Source organism: Dermacentor albipictus, unplaced genomic scaffold (assembly GCF_038994185.2).
Source record: "Dermacentor albipictus isolate Rhodes 1998 colony unplaced genomic scaffold, USDA_Dalb.pri_finalv2 scaffold_11, whole genome shotgun sequence".
NCBI lineage: Eukaryota > Metazoa > Arthropoda > Arachnida > Ixodida > Ixodidae > Dermacentor > Dermacentor albipictus.
Window position 1 is genome coordinate 10,134,299 of NW_027225565.1, and position 21,686 is coordinate 10,155,984.

The 21,686-nt window shown below is 46.6% G+C and overlaps 1 protein-coding gene and 1 long non-coding RNA gene across 9 annotated transcripts in view; one reads left to right on the forward strand and one right to left on the reverse strand.

Moving 5' to 3' along the window:
- LOC139051323 (LIM homeobox transcription factor 1-beta-like) overlaps positions 1-8,546 on the forward strand; it is a 287,776-nt gene extending 279,230 nt beyond the window's left edge. For 6 of the 7 annotated variants that reach the window (XM_070528330.1, XM_070528334.1, XM_070528333.1 and 3 more), the window contains 2 exons: positions 1,774-1,866; positions 4,368-8,546. In XM_070528330.1, the coding sequence (XP_070384431.1) occupies positions 1,774-1,866; positions 4,368-4,618 (344 nt within the window). In that variant the 3' untranslated portion in view covers positions 4,619-8,546. The remainder of the gene's footprint in view (positions 1-1,773; positions 1,867-4,367) is intronic. The other variant, XM_070528331.1, reaches the window with a different exon arrangement.
- Positions 1-21,686, reverse strand: part of LOC139051325 (uncharacterized) — a 182,720-nt gene that overhangs the window by 143,467 nt on the left and 17,567 nt on the right. For both annotated transcript variants that reach the window (XR_011509333.1, XR_011509332.1), the window contains exon 2: positions 2,735-2,825. This is a non-coding gene — a long non-coding RNA (uncharacterized lncRNA). The remainder of the gene's footprint in view (positions 1-2,734; positions 2,826-21,686) is intronic.

Genomic DNA, 21,686 nt, shown 5'->3' on the forward strand with positions numbered 1-21,686 from the left:
GTGCGTACTCCTGAGAGAGAAATTGCCTACCCGAGCGTCATCGAGAGTTGGCTCGTAAACGGGTTCGTTCGTCATCGTAGGGCCGACACCGAGCTGCGCGCCAGAGATGGCGAGTTTAGACGGCAGCGCCGGCAGGCCGATCCCAAAGTCCGTGCCCGAGACGCGAAAAGCGACCTCGTCTCGGTTGCAACACTCGGTGTAACTAACACAGCTTCGCTGTTCGACCATCTTCACGGACTAAAAGGGGCAGGGATTTTTTGGTTCTGGTTACGAAAAGGCATAGTAAAAAGTTTCAAAAGTCTGTCGAAGTGTTCACAGGGTCTTACTCGTACTCAGTAAAAAAGGGACAGCTAAAAGTCATTTCTTTTTTCTACATAACTTGTGAGTGACTGCTCCATGCCACCGAAACGCCACGCATCGAAGTGGAACCTTTTGTAAAGCGCAGCATTAGATTAGTTGATGTTTCAGTATACTGATAATTACAAGCACGAGTTAGTGGCACATATTGTTGAGAATACTGATTGTAGCTACACGTTACCGTGCCAAGCTACTGAGGAAGTATATATATATATATATATATATATATATATATATATATATATATATATATATATATATATATATATATATATATATATATATATATATATAAGCTCTTATTACATTTCGTACTAATTACTACAAAGTTGGTCTAAGAATTTATAGTTGTCATTCTGGGGAATAGGCAGGGTACCTAAATTTTCGTTACTTAATGCCTACAAGGCACGCGAGGCTACTCATTTGTCTATCATTCTAGACGCAAACGCTCATGCCGGCGACGCACACACTTCTTCACGTTGTTTACGGAGTGCAGCTTTCTCAGGATTTGTTCCCGAAATTTACTTTGGTTGAGTCGTTTCACTTAAATGTGACTTTGACACGAATACATAGTCATGTATGTCGTTCCCGCTTCATTGTTAAAAAAATAGAACGCTGCCTGAGGGGTGTTACTTCTAGACGCCTCCAGACGTGTGAATCAGCGAATAAGTGCTAGTGCTGTTCTCAAGCTTACCTTTACGATTTAGTCAATATCGCGTAGCATACTGAATTTGTGTCAATGACAAAACTCCATGCCACAAGGAAGGCGTGAAAAATAGTCTTTAGGATAAGGTATTCCTGGTTGCTAAAGACACGTGACAGCGGCTGTCGGACATATAACAGTTGGGCAATATTCCAGCGATGAAGGCGTGAAGCAGGCAACGGTCCATCTAAACACACGATGGGTGAAAGGGTTAGTGCCACAACAAAGGCTAAATTAAGAGGGACCTTTACCTAGGCACCAAAAGCGATTTTCCTATCTATACACAATCTGAAATACAGATTTTCTGTCATTAGAGAGCTGCCAAATCAAGCTGAAATAGATGTGTTTCACCCGAGAGACAGATAAATTCTGCAGACTGATGAAAGCAAAATATTGATCTATAGCATCAAAGCTTCTCTTATGCGGAACTAGCCTATAATTGCTTGTTGCATATTTAACTCCATTTTCGAGGACTCCTGCATTCCCCGAATCGAATACGTCCACTATATTTGGGCACACGAGAGGCAAAAATGTTACATTGGGGAGTGCGATAATTCTTGGAAATGGAGCTAAAGATATGAGGCTAGGAGTTACTCCGCACATAGACGAGCTAGTTGCCATGCAACGCTGCATTCTTTCTTTAAAGTGAAGGGGCAGCGGGTTTTCGTTCACGGCGCTCGTTTTCAAGACACACCAACGCCTTCTTTTTGCAGCTCCGCCCTTCTCGAGGCTAGGCCTTCTCGAAACGTCTGCCGTAGGTTCTCCGTACCATCTGCAACCACTCCCTTACGGTACGCATCACGACGGTAAGCGACTACGTCTATAGACACACACGCACTTTGCGAACAGCGAAGAAACGCTTGAGCAAGCGTTTCTCCGCGAAACGCAGCACTGTATTTTGCGTTCCAAGTCATGCCTTGAAATTTCAGTAGTTTAAAGGAGAATCATTGTTTAGCTTACTTTTAGTTTTACTTTTCTTTTCTTGCTTTCTATTTTCCTATTCGTCTGGCGCGCAGTGGGCTCTCTATAGGCACATTCGTTACTAATAAAAGCGGAGTGAAGCTTTTATCGATGCTCTCAGCAAACTCTAAGAGATTTCATTTTCGAAGTCAGTTTTCTTCGGCATGTTCTGTATCGGGGGGTGTGAACACTCCCACTGCGCAGAGCACATTCTCTACGCGCTGCTTTGCCCGCCCTGCACGCTCACAAGCGGCGAATGTTGCGGCTATCTGCCTTAGAGTGGGTGTAGGCCGTGAGGTGCACCGTGCCCGACGACGTACTCGCGTCACAATGGAACACTGACTAAAGAATCCTGCTATTCTATTGCGTGCGGGAATGCTAGGTCATTTGGTACTGCGGCGACCAGATATCAGTCGGGAGCAGCCTTGACTATCAGATACGCTCAGTGGCGCTTCGCAATGGCATCTCTTGTCGCTTTTGCTGCTTCGTTGACCGCCTCTCATAAGATTAGCAGCGCCATCGCAAGGCATATCAGATAAATTTTTGTAAGGGACACTAAAGGCAAACATTGCATCAGTATAGATTGTTAGATTACCCTTCTTGCAAGTACGCGAAATTTATTTTATTCCATGAGGTGGCTCAGTTGCAGAGAAAATCGCGACTTTGGCTGCCACGCAATGATTAGGCAATTCAAATAACCCGCGACCAACTTACGTCGCTGTGGCGGCGATCTCGGAGGTCACGCTCTGCTGGGCGCTACCACCTGCTTTCAGTCAGAGGCCCGCACGAAGAAGGCGCCCCGCTCCTGCGAATAGCCCCGACAGACCGGGGAGTCTTTCTATAGGACTTCATTTTCTTTCTTCTTGAAGGCAACCTCATTAAATTTCTATTACCGGTAGTTGGCTTCAGTTCACCAATCATAAATGTGATCTATCGCGTTACGGGAGCTGGTATTGTACTTTAACAGTGCAGAGCGAATCCTACCTTACGTTTAGGTTATTTTATAGCTTAGAATATTTCTGTATTGGAAAATTGTATATATTAAATATTTGCCTTTTGTGACCCTCCATGGCTCCGGGACTTCGTTCATTGTTTGGCAGGAGAGACTTCTTTCTTTCGACATGCAGAAGGATCGCGGCTGCTTCCACAGTTAAAAGATTCAAGCGGGCAAGACAGGAAAGTGGCGAGACGTAAGCTGCTGATTTGTGTATACGTACAGGGTAGCGGATGAAAGACAACCGACATCACATACCCCTGGTACCAAAGTTTTGATATACAGCCACTCAAAGCTTTCAGAGCGTGGTAGCCGTTGAAGAAAAGAAAGAGGAAAGAAAAAAAACCTGTTTGCTCGGCAGCCTCTAAGTCAAGCACGAAGTCAATAATTCGAGAGTACACTTCATGCAGTGCTGTGTGCAATCTACCCGGTGCACCTTCTACCTTTCACCTGAAGCTTTTCCGTGCTGGCCACACACACACACAAAAGATTATAAGCGATGGAATTTGCATACTCTTACCCACATTCCCAAATCTGTTTAGCTATTTGGCCGCAAGGCTATATGATGAGCATGATGATTATGTTGATCGCGTTTATTCGCATCCCCCTTTGAAACGGGGCGGGGACAAATAGTCCCCTAGCATGCTTGATTTATACAGGTTTAACTACACCTTCCAACGTGAACGCAGCGACGCTCGGTGCCTCACACCGCACTCGCCTCTCGCTCAAAGTCACGACAGCCACCCACGCTCTCGTTAATATAATTGGGTTTTGAAGGAAAGCAGTGAGGCTGTGATACGGGCACTCTACCATTACTCCACAGCCGTAGTGCATTGCTTCCCAATATATATAGAGAAACGTCGTTCTGTAACTTTACAAGCAGCAACATGTGTCCCGTGTACGTCTTCTTGTGTTGCCTTCTCGCTGTTTTCACTAGTTACACTGTGCCCCTACTCGCCTAGAAAACGGTTCTTGTGAACCTATAGGCAAACCTACAGACAAACGCCTATAGGCGTTTGTCTTCAACTTTTCCTCAATGGATAGTTGCAACGCCAGCGATAGAAATACGGTCAACCAATGGAAACCACTAAACTGAAGGAAATATTAATCCAACAGAAATGCGTCATATATGCGGCCGACACCAGGATGGATGAATGCGCGTCTTTATTAAAGTGGTCTTGTCACCCTCGTAGACGTGGTTAGCGTGGCCATTCTTGTAAAATTTGCTTTTACGGTTATTCTTGCGATAAACTTCCCTGCACTGGGGCCAACAAAGCTATTTCAATCTTCACAGCGTTTCTAGCTATACTGTTCAAACTTTCCTTCTTCTTTTTTTTTTCTTTTTCGCTGAAGGTTCCTACTATGGGCCGACGCATGTCGATCCGACGTACCTCAAGTCGGAGATCTCGATGGAGAGCGAGACGTCCTTGAGCGGCCTCGAAGACGTGCTGATCGGGGCCGGGAGCGGCGGCGGTCAGCCTCCTCCTCCGCTCTCGGACGCCATGTTTGCCTCGTCGGCCGTGAATCCCATCGACAAGCTGTACTCGATGCAGACCTCCTACTTCAGCAGCAACGAGTGCGAGTGCCTGGGCGGCTCCAACTGACGGTGCCAGGGCGCCGCCGCCGCGCCGCGCCGCCACCGCAGGCCGCAACAGCAGCAGCCGGGCAGCCAAAGCCACTTGGCCGCCGCCGCAGTCAGACAGTAATGCTGCCTTGTCCAGCAGTGTAACGGCGCATACACGCGCGGGGCATTGGGGCGCGTAAACTTTGAACGGGAGGGGACCGCGGACGGGGTAGTGTACGCACTGCACCTTTTCAACGGCAATTCGATGCACGATGCCTGGCACTGTATATGATTAGTTGTCGGCGAAACAACGAGCAGAGTGAGGGAGAGCCGGAAAGGTCCCTTGTTCTTTTTCTTGTTCTTTATTTCTTCTTCTTTTGCGCCATTGAGCAGAATCTGGCAAAGTGACTGCCATATACGCTGCCACAACGTGAACCTGTATGCAAGGGGATCCAGTGTAATATACTTGTATCACTTCCCGTGTGCTGAGCCCATTGCAGTCACTATTCAGAATGTGTGTTCGCTTTCGGATAGCAAGCAGCTGATCTCATACCAATTATTTTTTATTGCATGACCATCGGTAGAACCAAGCTTCTGTGTGTTCAGAGCACTTATAAATCTCTTTGTTCTGGATGGTCCTCAAAACCACACAACATACTTGTAGCTTACCTCTCACCTCTCCATTTCTTTTTGCCACCAGAAAAGAGGCCTCTCATTAGTGGCGTTGTAGCGTGAGGATGCTCGGCGACCTCATATTCGCAAATATTACAGCGAATGTGCAGCCCATCAGGCAAGGTGCACATGTTTATAACTACTTTCGGCGAACGCACGTTGAAAAGGTGTATGATGAACGTGGCGGAAACGAAGCGATAGGTGACACCAGGGAATGCAGCGGCGAGATGGAGGAAGTGACAGTACGAGGTCATGCTGCTGAAGGTTTAGGTCTTGTTAGCTATTGATAGTGACATTGCTTGCAGCTCAGCAACTGCGCTTTATAAATCAGGAACTGCTCCTGGCGTCTACGAACTCGTGCACAAGCTGCGGCAGTCGTTGAGTAACAAGCACAACAACTATTTCAGTAGTAGTTAATATGATGGTTTCATATGATCTCATCATACACCTGCTTGGTTATCGAAGAAAGTATCGAAGAAGTACAGTGCACCAGCGAAAAATAGGAATTCGTGTGACCATAGGAATAAGTGTTAAGAACAATGACTGTATGACGTCAAGGGTTGCTTTGGTTGATTTACCTCACCAGGTAAATTAGACCTTTATGATAGAGATATGCACAAGAGACTGATGTATAACGTCGTAAACGTTCATTATTAAAACCTGAGTTCGCAGGTTCTACTTTCTGAACGTGCTGTAAGTGTGAACCTCCGAAGAAAATCTTGGAATTTCCAGTTCAGTTTACTGCCAGCGCCAGCGCCTCTATCACGCTCCTTGGCAAAATCGTATGATCGTATCACGTGGTGACTTGTACTGTCCCAGACTTCTCTACCGCGCTGACTTCCCCGTGTTACAAGACTTAAAAAAATGCAGTAGTAAAACAGGCGGTAACGGGTTCCACGACTTGTTGACCATCTGGTTGCTGGAACCGAAGAAGATGCCCTGGTTCAGAGCACCAGATTGCACTATTATATTCATCTATCGACGGTTTCTGTTAGGAACACATATATTCTGTCACTGTTGGTGAAAGTTTTCATAACCGAGCGCTACTCAGGCACGCGCGCAGTTCTTTTTGTTGGCTTTCTTTTGCTCGTTTTATTTCCTTCTTGCCTCTCACGTCCGACCGCTTCATTTCCGCCCCGTACCGCTTCCGTGGTGCCCCCGCGCCTCAAGCGGTGGCCACATGTAAGCCTGTGCACCGCGCCCACGAGTCCCCCTAGCGCGGAAACTTTACAAAGCGGCGGTCGTGTTTGCGCAGTGCTGCCATCGATCGCTGCCACCGTGCGCATGTGTACGCGTCCTTGTGGAACTGCGACTGTGCGTATCTGTGCGTGAGTGCTTGTCTACTGTATACGTTATGAAGCTGCTTGAACGAGTCGGGGAACCTTGCTTTCCACAAAACACACACGAGCACTTGTGCAGCGCGTGCAGCCGATCAACCCTGTGGAGTGCACCTTTTCGCCAAAGACACAGCAGCGACGCAGTTCCCCAGTGATCTCTGCTGCGTGCCATATCACCGAAAGTGGGTGATATGGCACGCAGCAAGTTTGGGGGAGGGGGGCTGCCTACCACTCCGAATGTCGTTTCTACCTTGCCTTAAATAAGGCTATGACCATGAAAGCCTGAGCATCACCTGCAGTTCGAGCGCCATTATTTTAAGTCTTACTTTTCTATCATGGCGAATTTCACAGAGGTATGTGCATGACAGCCAAACGCATAGGCATTCTAAAGCTCTCACATTTCTTGATTTGAGCTCAACTGAAGATGTAACCGTGTGCGGCAATGTGACATGTCGCATCTGCACTGTATCAGAAGCATGATGAAAAGCACGATCAGTTCCTACAAAACAGGCATGGCGTCGTTTTCAAGAATATTTATATCAAATCAAAGACGAACCTAATTCACCTGTTTCACAAGTCTTTAGGAAATGGTGATGTCATGTGGGACGAACTGTTTGTTCTTTTGCCTTCATTTACAAAGCTTTAAGGCCTAAAGAAATGTTTTATTTCACCAGGGACTGTAGTGTTCGTGATTTCTTCCAAAACTCCGAAAAATGCGAAGGCCTTTTTGTCTACGGCTATAATAAAATTTGGGACTTAGTCAACCATTATTTTTTTACGGAAATTCCTCTTTCAGCCAACACTCAAAACAGCGGCCGGCCACTAGCATCGACCACTTGGTTGCCAAAAGAAAATGAATTTTTAACCGACATGTGATTCGTCACGAAAGCAGTTATGGGAAATCTACCCGGTTAGTTCAGTGCAAGTATGTTCTTCCTCAATACAGCCCAACTTTGCCAACGAAAACGAGTTTCAGAATTGGCGCTGCTCAGCTATATCTAACGTTTCCACTTGAAATCCTCGTTTTGAAAAAGTTAAGGTTTATGAATTGCCACAAAACATGATATAGCGATAGCCTAGGCACTGTACAGGACAAAATTTGGGTGGTTACAGCCTTCCATCTACCAAAAATAAGGCCGCATTACCATGCGATATTATTTTTTTCGAACGGTGCTGCAGTCGAGGGTGATAAAATGTGTTCCAGGTCAGTATCTATAAAGACTAACGGAGCTTTAAGCAGGCTCGAAGGCTTCCTCATCCCGGCTTCACTCTTGGTAGTCTGTCCTCTGAGGAAACGGCATAAAAGAAAAACAAGGCTGTTCACTGTGCTGGCTGTCAAGCTGCTCTTTTTTATCTTTCGTTGGCTTCATTGTTCTGCGAATAATGTTGTAAATCCCGAGCCTACAGAGACAACGCGCATATGTAGCCATCAGTAATCGATATAAAATGTGGCAGTTTCAAAAAACTGACAACCAGTTGAGTATCTGCTTCTGGTGGTAAATGATGTGCTACGTTATATACCTGTGCGAAACAACTGTAGAGATCTTAAGATATCCCCAGACTGAGGTTGTTTCCGACAGATCAATTCAGGTGACACCATACTGCGAGAAAGCACACTGTCGAATTGAGAACTTCTGGTTGTTAATATCTGAAGCTACCTTCCTTTGTCTCAGGGTACTTCACGTTAGCTGCCAAGAAATATCGTGCCAATGACAATACATACTTCCGCGGGACGTCACTTTCTTGAGGAACAAGAAGGACTCAATCCCCCTTTCGTTTTTGTAGCGACAACGGCAGAGCGATATTTACTGCTATTTTTAATCACTGCATAGTAGCATCCAAACAACAACTGATTTTTGTGACGATGTTCTTGTTTGTTAGTTTGTTTGCTTTTTGTTTGTTTGTTTGTTTGTTTGTTTATTGTTTCGTTTATTAAACTTGGACTGAATATTGCACTAATGTGGCAGTGTAGCCTCCATACTGCCAGTCTACTGCCGGAAAAAATGAAAACGAACAAAAAAAAAGAATATTCTTACCTAATCGGCGCACACGGTCAGATTTCATTTGCCTCTGTTTCTCCTCTTTGTTTTGTCTAAGGTTGTTGTTTATTTCTTTGCTTTGAAGTAATTTGTATTGTTTTCGCGACACATCACCTGACCTTCAATGTGATGTAAAATTTCAGATGGAGGAGTTTTCTCACAGTGCTGTGCCGCTCAACTCGGTTCCTTGAGCAAATTCATTTTTTGTTCGTTTTTACGCATAAGATTATTTGCATCCTTGCGAACTCCGGTTAAAACACATCAGTATTTAGTAGTCGGCCCAAACAATGAAATGTTCCTTTCCTTCGACCGCTTCTTAACCTTATGTGAGGCCTCCTTACAGCAAAGCACCGATGGAGGAAGCAAGCGTACTCTGAAAGCTCCCTTCGCCCGTCCTTACGTAAGGATAGGTCGCCGCATGCCTGGGTTCGAGATGATCTCTTAAGAGCTTTGCGCGAACACCATTATTCAATAAAAAGATGTTGTATCGTCGCATAATTGTTAAATTGAAGTGCTGATGTAGAGACACGCAGTGGCGTAGCAACGAGGGGGGCCGGGGGGCCGTGGGCTCCGGGTGCAAGGGGCCAGATGGGGGGGGGGGGGGGGTGCGGGTGTCACATACATCTGTGAAGACAGCCCTCTTTCCGCGGGCTACACCCGGACGGACGGGGGGGGGGGGGTGACAGAAGACCTATGGGCCCTGGGTGCTAGACGACCTAGCTACGCCACTGGAGACACGTGCACAATTTCTTCTACATTTGTTTAATAAACGTAAAAAAAGTACCACATTATAGCGCAGAAGTTGATAGGCTCCAGCAACGCTGGCACCACCGGCGTCGTGCAACACCTAGCAACGCTCTAGCAACGCCTACGAACGCTACTCATGCCGAACGTGCTACTGAAACGAACATGCCTGGCAAGACGTACCGTGATCGCGCTTCTCTGCAGGCGGGCGACAGTGCGCACGCGCAAGCAAACATCACGTGGCTAAGCAGTGAGGTGAAGCTCTCGTTCAGGGCCAGGAGCTGCGTAAGGAGCTCCTGGCCCTGATGGTAGCTAAAGTAGCATGAAGGTAGCTTCGCAGCCACCTTACGCTGAAGAAGCACCAAGGAAGCCTTCGCTGAGGGTGCCTCAGTAAGGAAGCTTTCAAAGTCACATAAGGTGGCCTCACCGCAATGAAGGCTTCCTTACTGAGGTAAAGAGGGTTTCATTGTTTGGCCCTAATTTACGTCCGTGAAGAAATTTTCTTGTTTGGAGTCTGAATTCTCTTTTTTGTAAAATAGTGTTTGGTCATTTGGTAATGAAGCTGTCACCTCGACACCTTGACACTGTGTCGCTCATTTGAGAATGCGTTAACAGCATATGCTGCTGGGTTATCTACGCGATCATATGTGATCATACGTGGTCATGTTCAACTGATGCGGAAAAGTGAACATAATGTATTGTGCCTTTTGTGTGTTTTGATTGTGCGCCACATTAAGTAACTCGATTTATATATTTTAAAAAGGATCACGCGAGTTGCTTTCTGTTTTAATCTCAGGGCAGAGTGTCCCAACGTCATAACATTCGCAGTAATCTCACCTGAAAGCAACGCTGAATGTGTAATTTCAATCTGTATCACGCGGAAATGACTGTTTTGTGTTGCAAGAGGTCAGAACAAACCGACAAAACTGCAGTATTATGGCTACTTTCCCTCTTTTTTATTGATTACCTTTTTCACGCAGGTATGTTACTATTGTATTCCATGAAATGCAATGGAACAATCAGTAGAGTGCACACAAGCATACAAACATCAAAATTTCGAAAATTTTTGCAGTTTCACATTGCTACCCAAAGTCCGTTCATCAGGCTAACTACCAATATTATTGAAAGCTGTGTAATACAATAGATAAGGTAGTTAGGCTGTATTCTGTGTTGCGCGCGAACCATGCTGCTCATGAACGTAGTGCTTCAGGATGTAATTATTGCGGAATCTACGAGCACACATACTCCGCTATAACGTAAAGCTATTTCAATTTTTTTTTATATTGCAATGCTGTAATAAGCCCTCCACGATTCATCCAAAAATTTTCGGGCCACCATCCACTGCGCCTTTCAGTCACGTGACGTCACGAAAACCGCGAAAACACCCCATCTGATATGATATGTGCAAACTGATTATGTCTTATTACACCGAACGAAATATACATAAGAAATTCTCATTCGATGCCTCTTTCGCCATTAGCAAAAAAGGCGTTGTTTGAGCAATTGCTACTGGTCAAACTTCTTCGAGCTGCGCCCACTTTGCCTGCCTGTAACGCGACGCCACATAACCGGGAAAACTCACCGCGTCAAAGTGGCGTGCAGGCGTTAAAGACGCGTTAATATGCTGTACAAAACTGAAACTTTTCAGAATAGCCGGAGGCTGCCCCGTTCCGAAAGAAAGAGAAGATGGCGGCCCGCCAATCGCTGTGACATTGGCAACTTGGAGCTGCTGGGAGCATGGGCTTATTTTGCGCATAATAAAATATTTTGGGTGGCAGTATAACGTTATCGAGACCTTTCTGCGTGTATATGACGTTGCTCTGCCACTCTAGTTTGCTGAGGATCTGTTTTAGCTGCATTTTAGCCTTCCGTTGCACACCGCCGCGATTTTCGACCAGCCGCCACAAGATACATGAGCATGAGTGTGCTCCTCACCTCTTCTCAGCCAATTAGAAAAGAAAAACTGTTGAACGCAGGCAATGATATTTGCTTTGAAAGCAAAAGAAAGTAATATCCGATAAACGAGAAGCACGTTTGATGGGGCTTTTCAAACAACGCTTTGGGTTACCACCCGATGCTTGCATCGGTGGTTACGTAAATTTAAGGTCAGGAGATTGGAATAAAAACAAATTCCTGTAGTTTTACGTTACAGGGCCCTTGCATCTGTTACACATACGCAATAAAACTACGAGCGAAATGCATTCTGAACACACCACACTCTGAAGATAAAGCACAAGAACAACCGGAACAGGCTTTAGTGAAATTGTATTAGCATCTTTCGTTGCAACTTTCGTGTGCTGATATTTTTTTTTTTACTGATAGCGGCATGAAACATATATACCACATTCTTCTTTTTTTTTTTGTGGTGATCGCTCACATATTGCAAGAACACAGAGAGAAGGTGTGCCACTATGAGCCAGCGTTGACATTGCGTCAGAACATTTACCAGTACTGTTTTAACAGAAGCATAGAGCAGTGACTGTGGCTTAGAGTGGTTGTATTGCAGAGGTGCTGTTCCTATGGTACGAACTCCCGCCTTCCCCCGTTCCCTCACGGAACAATAAATCAAATTCTGCGGGCCATCACGCTCGGCATAACATATAAACCGCTTCTGAGTTTCATACAGAGACAGTTGAAGAGAAGAACATGAGGAAATGTGTGCTGTGTGATTCTAGTCATAAATTATTTCTTTCGAGGTGCATCCGCTGGTATGACTGAATCTTTTTTCTTCGTTCTGCCTCGTGTAATAAAAGAGATACTTGATCACAAAGGATGTCTTCTGGATGCTTCTTTAACTGCTTGAGAGCACCCAACACTCACTAACAACTTACATCATGAATGCTACTTACACCATATTAGTAATGCGAATACAGCTAGACAGCACAGTTCAACCGTTCTTCATGGACGGCTTAAGGCGGCATGCATGAAGTGGCTCGAAATTGCGAGAAGTGATTCTTTGCGAGACAATAAACGTGGTTTTTGTGTTGAGCTTTAATTATTTCTACCTTTCATGAGAAAGTCAATGACATTTGGAAATTCATGAAATGCTAAATTTCTCATCCACCCGTAAGTAGCACAGCGCAACAAAGGGCACCCATAGCGGTGTCTCAGAAATTTCTCAATGAAAAAAGAAAGCTTCCTCGTGCGGAGATCGAACCCGGTACCAACGCTTTAATGAGCGGTCATTATACTATCTCAGCTGACCAGGAGGCCAGCACACGCCAGTGCGAGACGGAATAAATTGTGGCAAATTGAAGTACAGCAAAATTGGATAAACAAGTAAGTTATGCGGAAATCCATAGGGCTGAGGGCATTCCACGAAAAAAGAAAAAATTGCCATGCACTCGTAAGTAGTACAAAGTCGCAAAGAAAGCGTATGTTTGAAGCTACGTCCATCGATCAATCAGCCTTCGTTCTTATAAGTTTCCAGCGTCCGTGGCAACGGCACCACGGGGCACCTATGTCACTGTAACAGGCGGCGGGCGCGAGCGTTCGCATTACGTTCATGTCACGTTAGCTTTAACACTCCGAGTTCTGCTGTCGCTGAGAATTGGTATGGGGCCATCGCATAGCGCGCAGGCTGATGACGTCATAAAAGGGTGAGGATACTTCGAGCTTTTGACAAAATTGACGCTGTGCAACCTGAAGAAGTGAATAACACTGCTTTCTGGCACCAGCCCAGAATGCCTGCTCCGAGAAAGAAGTGGGTGTGGGGTTACCTTGTGCGCACGTGTAAAGGTCTGTGAAAGCTCGCCCTTGGTGCCAAAGGCACAACCGTGCCACAAAGCACCATCGAAATACTCCTCGCTTATCCCGTTGAACAAGAAAAAGTAATTCGGCTTCCGAGTTGAAAATCGTTCAACGGGAGCGGAGGCTAACGTTCGCTCTTTCGTTAGTTATGGTTGTTGTGGTGATAATAACAATTATCGTTATTATCCCCACCAGCACGAACAACAAAAGATTTAGTGTATCTGGCAAATTTTTGACAGCGGACAAATTTCATTCAGAAACGCAGACTGAAGCAGCGGTGTGTGATTAAGCAATCGGAACAAGTAGGTGAACAGAGATGCTACAGCGTTGAAAGGGAACCTATGTTCCCTTTCAAGACTGTAGCATGTCAAAGTTAGGTGCACAGTGGTCGTTTACCCAATGGAAAGCTATGTTGTAGTGTCTAGAGTAACGAAACTATAACTTTCTGCAATAATAAGCAACTTCATCGCTTTTCTGGTTTATTCTGAGTGTTCCCAAGCACTTGCTGCTCGTTGTTAATTATGGCCGGACGCCAAGGGCCATACGTCAGCCCCTTCCCCTTTACTTGGCCGGACCCCATGGCGCCGGAGAGGTCATTCACCCGACCCTCTCTCCGGATTCGTCGAAAAGAGGAACGTCATCCCCTTCCCCTCTTCCTGGTCGGGCACCGTGGGTGCTACGTCATCCCCTTCCTCTCTCATGGTCGGGCACCGTGGGTGCTACGTCATCCCCTTACCCTCTCATGGCCGGACCCCACGGCACCGGAGAGGTCACTCACCCGACCCTCTCCCCGGATTCGTTGAAAACAGGATCGACTTCTTCCCGTGCTCGGTATTGCAGGAGGAGGGGCCTTCTCTCTGTGCCTGTCACGTGTCATCAACGGAAGCAAGATCCCGCCCACACGATTGTAGAGAGCCTATTTAAGGGGCTCCGAAATGTACTTGTGATATACTTCATACTTCATTCTCTTCTTATTTTCTTTCAACTACCTTTGAATAAGCAGTGCAAGTTTTGCACTAGCAAATCGTCATCTCGCCCTTGCTCGGTCGCCATGGTCTACCGGATGCCTGCAGTTCGCCGACAACGCCACGCTACCCAATAAGGAAAGGTTGGTCGAGCTTCGAAAGGCAGGCGCCGCTACTTCTCGGCAGCAGTACGGTACGCTACCCTGGAGCACGCAAGAAACAGGTTGCTAACGGTGGGATCGCCCCTGAGGTGCAACATCGTTCGCCAAGCGGTGGATCTTTCTGTCATTTAACAATTTCAGGAGTTTCCTGCATATGTCTTCGGGTATGCTGCCGTGCTATTCCACAAAAACACGTGTCTCGTCGGATTTGTTATTATTACTATTATTTTGCTACGCTACCAAGTTATGAGCTATGAGCCTTGGCAAATTAAATAGAATAAAAATCAGCAGACCTCAGCCGTTTCTCTGGCGCTGAATGCATTTACTGCGAGAGTAGTCGGCTGTCACATCGGACACCGAACTACTTCTTTGGAATGAACACAACGTCTTTATCCGCTGCAATCTGTTGTTGCCTGGTGGTGTCTGTTGCCTCCGAAATATGTGCACGGACGCCACCAATAACCAAGTCTGTGTCGAGCGCAAAACCTTCAGCAAGATGAAAAATTGGGCGAGTTGTTATAGCTTCATGGTTGAACAGAGTGAATGGACACGGACATCGTAAAATGGAGGAGACAGCAGATGACGCTGTTGATAGAAAATCGTGCAAACATTGCTCAGTGTGAATGTCACGCTTGCGGTAGTTAGTGCGTTAAACTTCCAAGTAAGTATGTGAAGTGCAAATCACATTGGTTGATTTGGTCGCCACATTTATTTATTTATTTATTTATTTATTTATTTATTTATTTATTTATTTTCAATACTCCCAGGGCCATAGGCATTACAGGGAGGAAGGCATACAAAATCGGCGGCGCTTTTCTTAAATTCGTTGACTTCGGTGATGGCAGCGCAGCGATGAAGGCAGGAAGATGGTTCCAGTCATTTCCAGATTGAGAAATAAATGAGTTCATTCCAAAGCTAGTTAGGCAGTGCGGTATGCCTACCTTGAAATTGTGGTCAGTTCGTGAAGCTATAAGATGAACAAAGGAGTAACTTATTTTTGAGAATAGTGTTGGCATAATAAATTTTATGCAAAACACATAAACGATCATATTTACGGCGCAGAGAAAGAACCGGAAGACCAAGGGCGAACAAAATTCACCGACAATTACGATACTCCTTAGTGCGAAATATGAGTGCAGTTGTTCGGATGTTTTTAACTCGGGACATATTGGGGCAAATAATTCTGAATGACAGGGTCCATGAACCACGGCACAATGTCAAAACTGTGGGTTACAAATATGCCTCTTTATTGGGCTAAGTTGTTCCGGGCAAAACAAATAACACTTTAGCACAACGACAACGTCGAGCGGAGTCGGTGATCTATGGGTCAAGAGCGTCGGATTTTATACATGACTCATCGAAGATGCAAGTGTAATCGCGGGTGTCCGCGTGGCTTCCAGAAAGTACATACAATTCGCGTCGCGCATACTCATATTACAAAAAGCTTTGGTGACAACAGCCAATGGATAAAACTATCGATTACATTCGAGAAACATCTGATACATGCAGGCGCGTCGTTCGTCGAGGCATAACGTTTAACAATTGTTAGCCGATGAGAAATAGTGATAGAAAGAGAGAGATAAAGACAGAGAGAAAAGGAAGGAAAGACATGAAGGTTAGCCATTGTAAGTACCGGCTGGCTACCCAGTGATGGGGAAAGGGGTTGAGGGAGTAAAAGTTGAAAGAAGGGACAAAACAAAAGTAATAAAATTTCGCACAATAACGCGATGCTACGCGCCAGAACTTCTGAAGTCGGTCGCACAGAGCCTTTAAGGTCTCGAGTGCGGAAACCTGTCTGGACCAGCCTACTAGAACTTTTTTCTGTGTGAAAAGGCGATCATCCCGTTTTTCGAACGCGGTCACGAGCGCTTTTATTGACCCATTGCAACGAGAACAATCACAGGGGAAGTCGTTGATCATCTCGCAGCCACTGTTGTCACAAACAGGGCTGTCAGCCATTCTAATGAGGAATAAATAGTGTTAGGATTTGGGGGCTCAATCCCATCGCTCGTAACCCGTTCTCAAGATTGGAGTCCGGCATGAATTAGAAGGTAGCCGGCCCATGCCGTCGTCCAACTTATCCACGCCGCGGACGTTGATGAAGGGAAGGACTGCTTCTCATCGATAACGAGGAGTATGGGTTTATTTACAGTATTTACATGAAGTTCATCAGCCTAGCATGACTGTGAGAGAAAGTACGTCAGTCTAACACGACGGCTTGAGAGAGTGTCTCAGTCTAACATGACTGCGTAAGAAAGTGTATCGAGCATCCGCACAACAGCCGTTTATAAACACTCGGTCCTCCCCCCATTCCAAGGTGGCGGAAACGTCCCTGCAGTCATCGTAAACACGCCGCCTCTCCGTGGGACGGTTCAGGCACACACACGCACACACACACACACACACACACACACACACACACAAGTTCTCGGCCTCAAACCGACATCACACGAATTTCGTAGAACTCGGAGGCGACCCTCACAGTGCGCCCGGGTGGCCATTGTCTTGCGTCTTGGTCGGCGCGTGGAAAGAGGTCTTCGACGACGTTCCCGCGGAAACTCCCCCACTCACAGTAGATAAGGTCCGCGTTGGTGGGTTCGGCAACAATAGTTGGCCTGCCGAACTCATTCAGTCGCAACGGCGACGAGGCTAGAGCGTAACGGTGGTGGTTTCAGCACAAAGCCTGCTTCGTCAAACGCATCCTAGCTGAAGCGATGGAGAGTGGAGGACGCGCGTATTGTTCCCAACACAAAGTCGACTTAGTCACGCCGTCACTAGAGGTTGGCGGTGGCGCTCCAGGGAAGTTGCGGCCACTCTCGCAACTGGTTGGCAAAACTTGCACTGCAGCTGGCCGTTCTTAACAGCGTCTCAATCGCCCGGGAAATCTCGACTGTCTAGCGTTGACAACCGCTGGGCAGGAAGAGAACGGCTGGTGGCCAGGGGGTGATGTCTTGGCTCGCAATAACCACTTGGGCAATGATGTCACCGGCCCAAAACATCCAACAAAGACAGGCAACTGCAAAATGAACGCCACAACATGGCTCTGCGCCGAGATGAAGTACCTTCGCTCCCACTTTAGACCCGCTAGGCTTAAAAAAAACGTAAGTGCAGAAACACAAAAATGCTGCATTTCGCTATGCCAATTTCTGAAGCAATTTCGTGCTGACAAATTCAGCAATCATGGAGGGAGTCCTGCTAAATGAGAGGGGATCTTTTTGGCTTAACAAAATTAACAACAGTAACCCTAAAATTTAGGCGGGACCCTCAAACGCAGAATTCAAATTAGCCTCCTCAAACGGTCCGCATTGCTATGCAACTTTCCCTTCTTATATCTAACGGAGAAGTTGTACTCTTGGAGAGCGAGGCTCCATCGGAGCAGGCGGCCATTTTTGTGAGACATTTGTTTGAGCCACGTCAGAGGACAGTGGTTGGTCTCGAAGATGAACTTCGCGCCGTACAAGTAACACGACAACTTCTGGGCGGCCCAAACTAAACAAGCGCATTCCTTCTCTGAAGCGCTTTAGGTTTCCTCTCTTACATTCAGTTTACGGCTTGCATAGAGGATAGGATGCTCCTCGTTATCGTCGCCGGCCTGACTAAGTACCACGCCCCTACCTCTGTCGCTTGCGTCGCATTGAACTATGAATTCCTTTGTGTAGTCTGGCGCGCGAAGCACAGGACGAGAAACCAATAGCGTTTTCAAACTTTGGAAAGCGTTCTCTTTGTCCTTATCCCAGTGTACGCTACTTGGTGCTCCCTTTCGGAGGGCGTCCGTTAATGGACTTGCCATTTGCGAGTAATTCGGAATGCACCGTTGATAGTACCCCACAAGTCCCAAAAATGAACGAAGGTCTGTTTTCGTGCGCGGTTGAGAAAATTCTCCAATCGTAGCTATTTTCAGCTCGGCCGGCCATCTCGTGCCCTGGCTGACAACATGGCCCAGAGAAATAACCTGTGAACAACCAAATCTACTTTTCCCTTTCGTCGCTAAGCCGGCTTCCCTCAACCGTGAGAACACCTGTTTGAGGTGCGATACGTGTTGTTCCCAGCTGTCCGAAAAAATTGCTACATCATCAAGATATGGCAAGGCGAACTCCTGCAAGTCTTTTAGGACAATATCCATTAACTTAGAGAAGCTAAACACTGCGTTCTTCAGCCCGAAGCTGAGTGCGAGAGGGCGAAAAGTGCCTACAGGTGAGATGAATGCGGCAAAGTGGCTGGCACTTTCTGAAAGGGGAGCTTGCCAGTACCCCCGCACGAGATATATAGTTGAAATGTATTTAGCAGCGCTAACTCTTTCAATTCGTTCCTCAATGTTGGGTATTGGGTACAGCTGATCCCTAGGGATGGCATTTAAGTTCCTGTAGTCAACACACGGACGAGGGTCCTTGTTAGGGGTTTCTACCAGTATTAGCGGTGCTGTGTAGTCCCTCTCAGCGGGCTCAATAACTCCCAACTCTAGAATGCGCTGTATCTCTGCCTCCATAATCTATCTCTGTCTTGGAGACACCCTGTAAGGCTTGATCTTACGGGTTCGGTTGATGTCAGCTCTATTTCATGCGTTATTAGTTCGGTTCTACCTGGCCGATCGCTGAACCTGTCGATATATTCCCCTAACACCTCTTTTAGGTCCTCTAGCTTATCGGGTCTTAGAGCGCGCGAGCTTACCGAATGTTTTACTATTCCTTCTAGGCCAATTTCAGAGTTGGGGGTCGCCCTATACTCCTTAAACTTGGTACTAGTGCCATCCGCCTGCTCTTTGATGGTATAGTTAACGACTCCGCTCCGCTCTACATACGGCTTCATCAAATTGCAGTGATATATCCAAACCTCCTTCGCGCGACCGGGCATTTTCAGAGCATAGTTAGTATCTGAAAGTTTGTGCAACACTTTAACGGGCCCGTCCCAGTGAACTTCAAGCTTGTTCTTTCTTGAAGGTTTGAGGATCATTACCTGGTCTCTGGCGTTAAACGTACGAAGCCTCGCGTTCTTGTCGTTATAGAATTTGGCGTTCTTTTGAGCTATTGCCATGCTCTTTCCGACTAGTTCTTGGGTTGCGCTAAGCCGTTCCATCAGATTTAGCACGTATTCAACCACTGTTGGACTCTCCCCTTTTTCCTCCTACATTTCTCTTAACATTCTCAGTGGAGAACGGAGTCTCCTCCCATACACTAGTTCTGCTGGCGAGAAACCTGTCGCTTCATGTGGAACCGTTCGCAAAGCAAACAAAGTTGCCGGCAGACAGTTCTCCCAGTCCTCCTTGTGCTCGCAACAGAGCGCACGCAAAACTCGCTTAAGCCCTGAATGCCACCTCTCTACACTGTTTGACTGAGAGTGATAGACAGAACTGTGTATTAACGTTACCCCGCACTTTTGCAAGAATGTGGAAGTCACTGCGCTCGTGAATACTGACCCTTGATCCGCCTGAATTTCGGCTGGAAACCCAAATCGTGCAAACACTGTCAAAAGCGCGTCTACTACTTCGGTGGAGCTGAGCTTTTTCAGAGGGATTTCTTCTGGAAACCTTGTAGCCGGACACAGCATGGTAAACAAGTCCCTGTAACCTGATATTGTTTTTGGCAGAGGCCGTACCGTGTATATTACAAGTCGTCTGAAAGGCTCTATTATTAAGGGCACTACCTTTAGTGGAGCTTTCCATGTCTCTCCTGGTTTAACCGAGCGCTGGCAGGCGTCGCATGATCTTACAAAGTTTTCTACGCCTTTGAAACAACCAGACCAGTAGTATTCCATAAGCAATCTTTCCTCTGATTTGTTTATGCCTAGGTGGCCGGACCACCCATTTCCATGACAGAGACTCAAAAGGTCCTCCCTATACTTAGTAGGTACGAGTAACTAATCTAAAATCCTACCCTTTCGATCTCTAAAGTGCCGATACAACAATCCTCGTCTCTCATGTATCGTCACGTTGCGCCTAGCAATGCTTTCTTTAGCTGTGTCATGTAATTTAGCTAAGCTCTCATCATTCGTTTGCTCGGCTGCCAGTGACTCTCTATCCACACGTAAGAGCTGATCAAAGTTCTTTGAGGCCGGTGATAATAACGACCCTGTCTCGCTTGCGATTGCGTCAGCTTGCTCTTCCTGCAGGCTTGAACTTTGACACTCTAGTCTACGCTCTCACTGAGCTGGTCAGCTTGCGGGCTCTCCTGCACTGATTTGTTGTCCCTCGGGCCTAGCTCGGATTCGGGTATTGAAGTTATACCTTTTTCTGCTTCCGCTGGAGCAGCTTGTGCATTTTCAGCCTAAAGCGACACGATTTTACGAGCTTGGCCGGGGGTCAATGCCCGTACTATGCCCTCTCCCAGTTTAAGCCCTTTGTCAAGCAGTAACTCGTTCGAACGTTTAAAAAAGATGTAAGGGTACTGCAGAGACAAAAATTTAGAAACAGCAGCTTCGGTCACTAGCTTCCCGAATGGTTCACTGATCTTGACTTTGGCCATGGGCAGACACACGCTGTGTTCTTCTACAACCTGTTTGATCCATGCTGCTTCTCCGGTGAAGTCATCTACCGTCACGTAAGACGGATGGACAGTGTCCATCGTGGCGGCACTGTCTCTTAGCAGTCGGCATGGTTTGCCATTAACTTGCAGGTCGTGAAGATAGGGGGTTAGAAGTTCCATATTTTCATCTTTTTACCCTACGTAGGAAAAGACTACGTTAGGGTTCCCGCAGTTTACAGCTATATGTCCCAGTTTTTGGCATTTATAACAGCGGATCGGCCTAAAAGATTCAAATTTTCTTTTCTGTTCCTTTTGTATGGTTTCCCCGTTAAGTTTCTGCTCACTCTTTGCTGTGGGCTTTTCCTCAACGTCTACAGGCTCCGAGCTTCTAGTCTGCAAACCCTTTTCGAACGGAAATGGTTTCCGCGGTCCATTTCGACCATCCCAATTTCCGTCCTCGGCATTCAACTTTCTCTTCGGCTAATTTAGCCGCCCTTTCCACAGTCTTTACATTCCCTCTGTCTTGCACCCACAGTTTCACAGCTTGGGGGATGGTTTTGCAAAACTGCTCCAGACACATGCATTCAATGATCATGTCTCTGCTGTCGTACGCTTCCGCGCTTTTCAGCCACTCTACTTGGTTGGCCTTTAAGCCATATGCAAACTCCGGATACCCCTCGCTATCTTTCTTGCCTGTGCTTCTAAACCTTTGCCGAAAAGCTTCGGCTGAAAGGCGGTATTTCTTCAGAAGACTGGCCTTGACCTTCGGATAATCACATGCATCTTCCGCACTGAGTCTGGCGACTACCTCTGAAGCCTCACACGGCAACATAGACAGCAACCACTGTGGCCATGTACTCGGACGAAGTTCATCTTCTCGCAAGTCCTTTCAAAATTGCTTAGGAACAAGCCTACGTTGGTCCCGACCTCAAATGGCTTTAATAGCCTGTCCATGCGGTATGATTCTGCCTCATTTGATTGT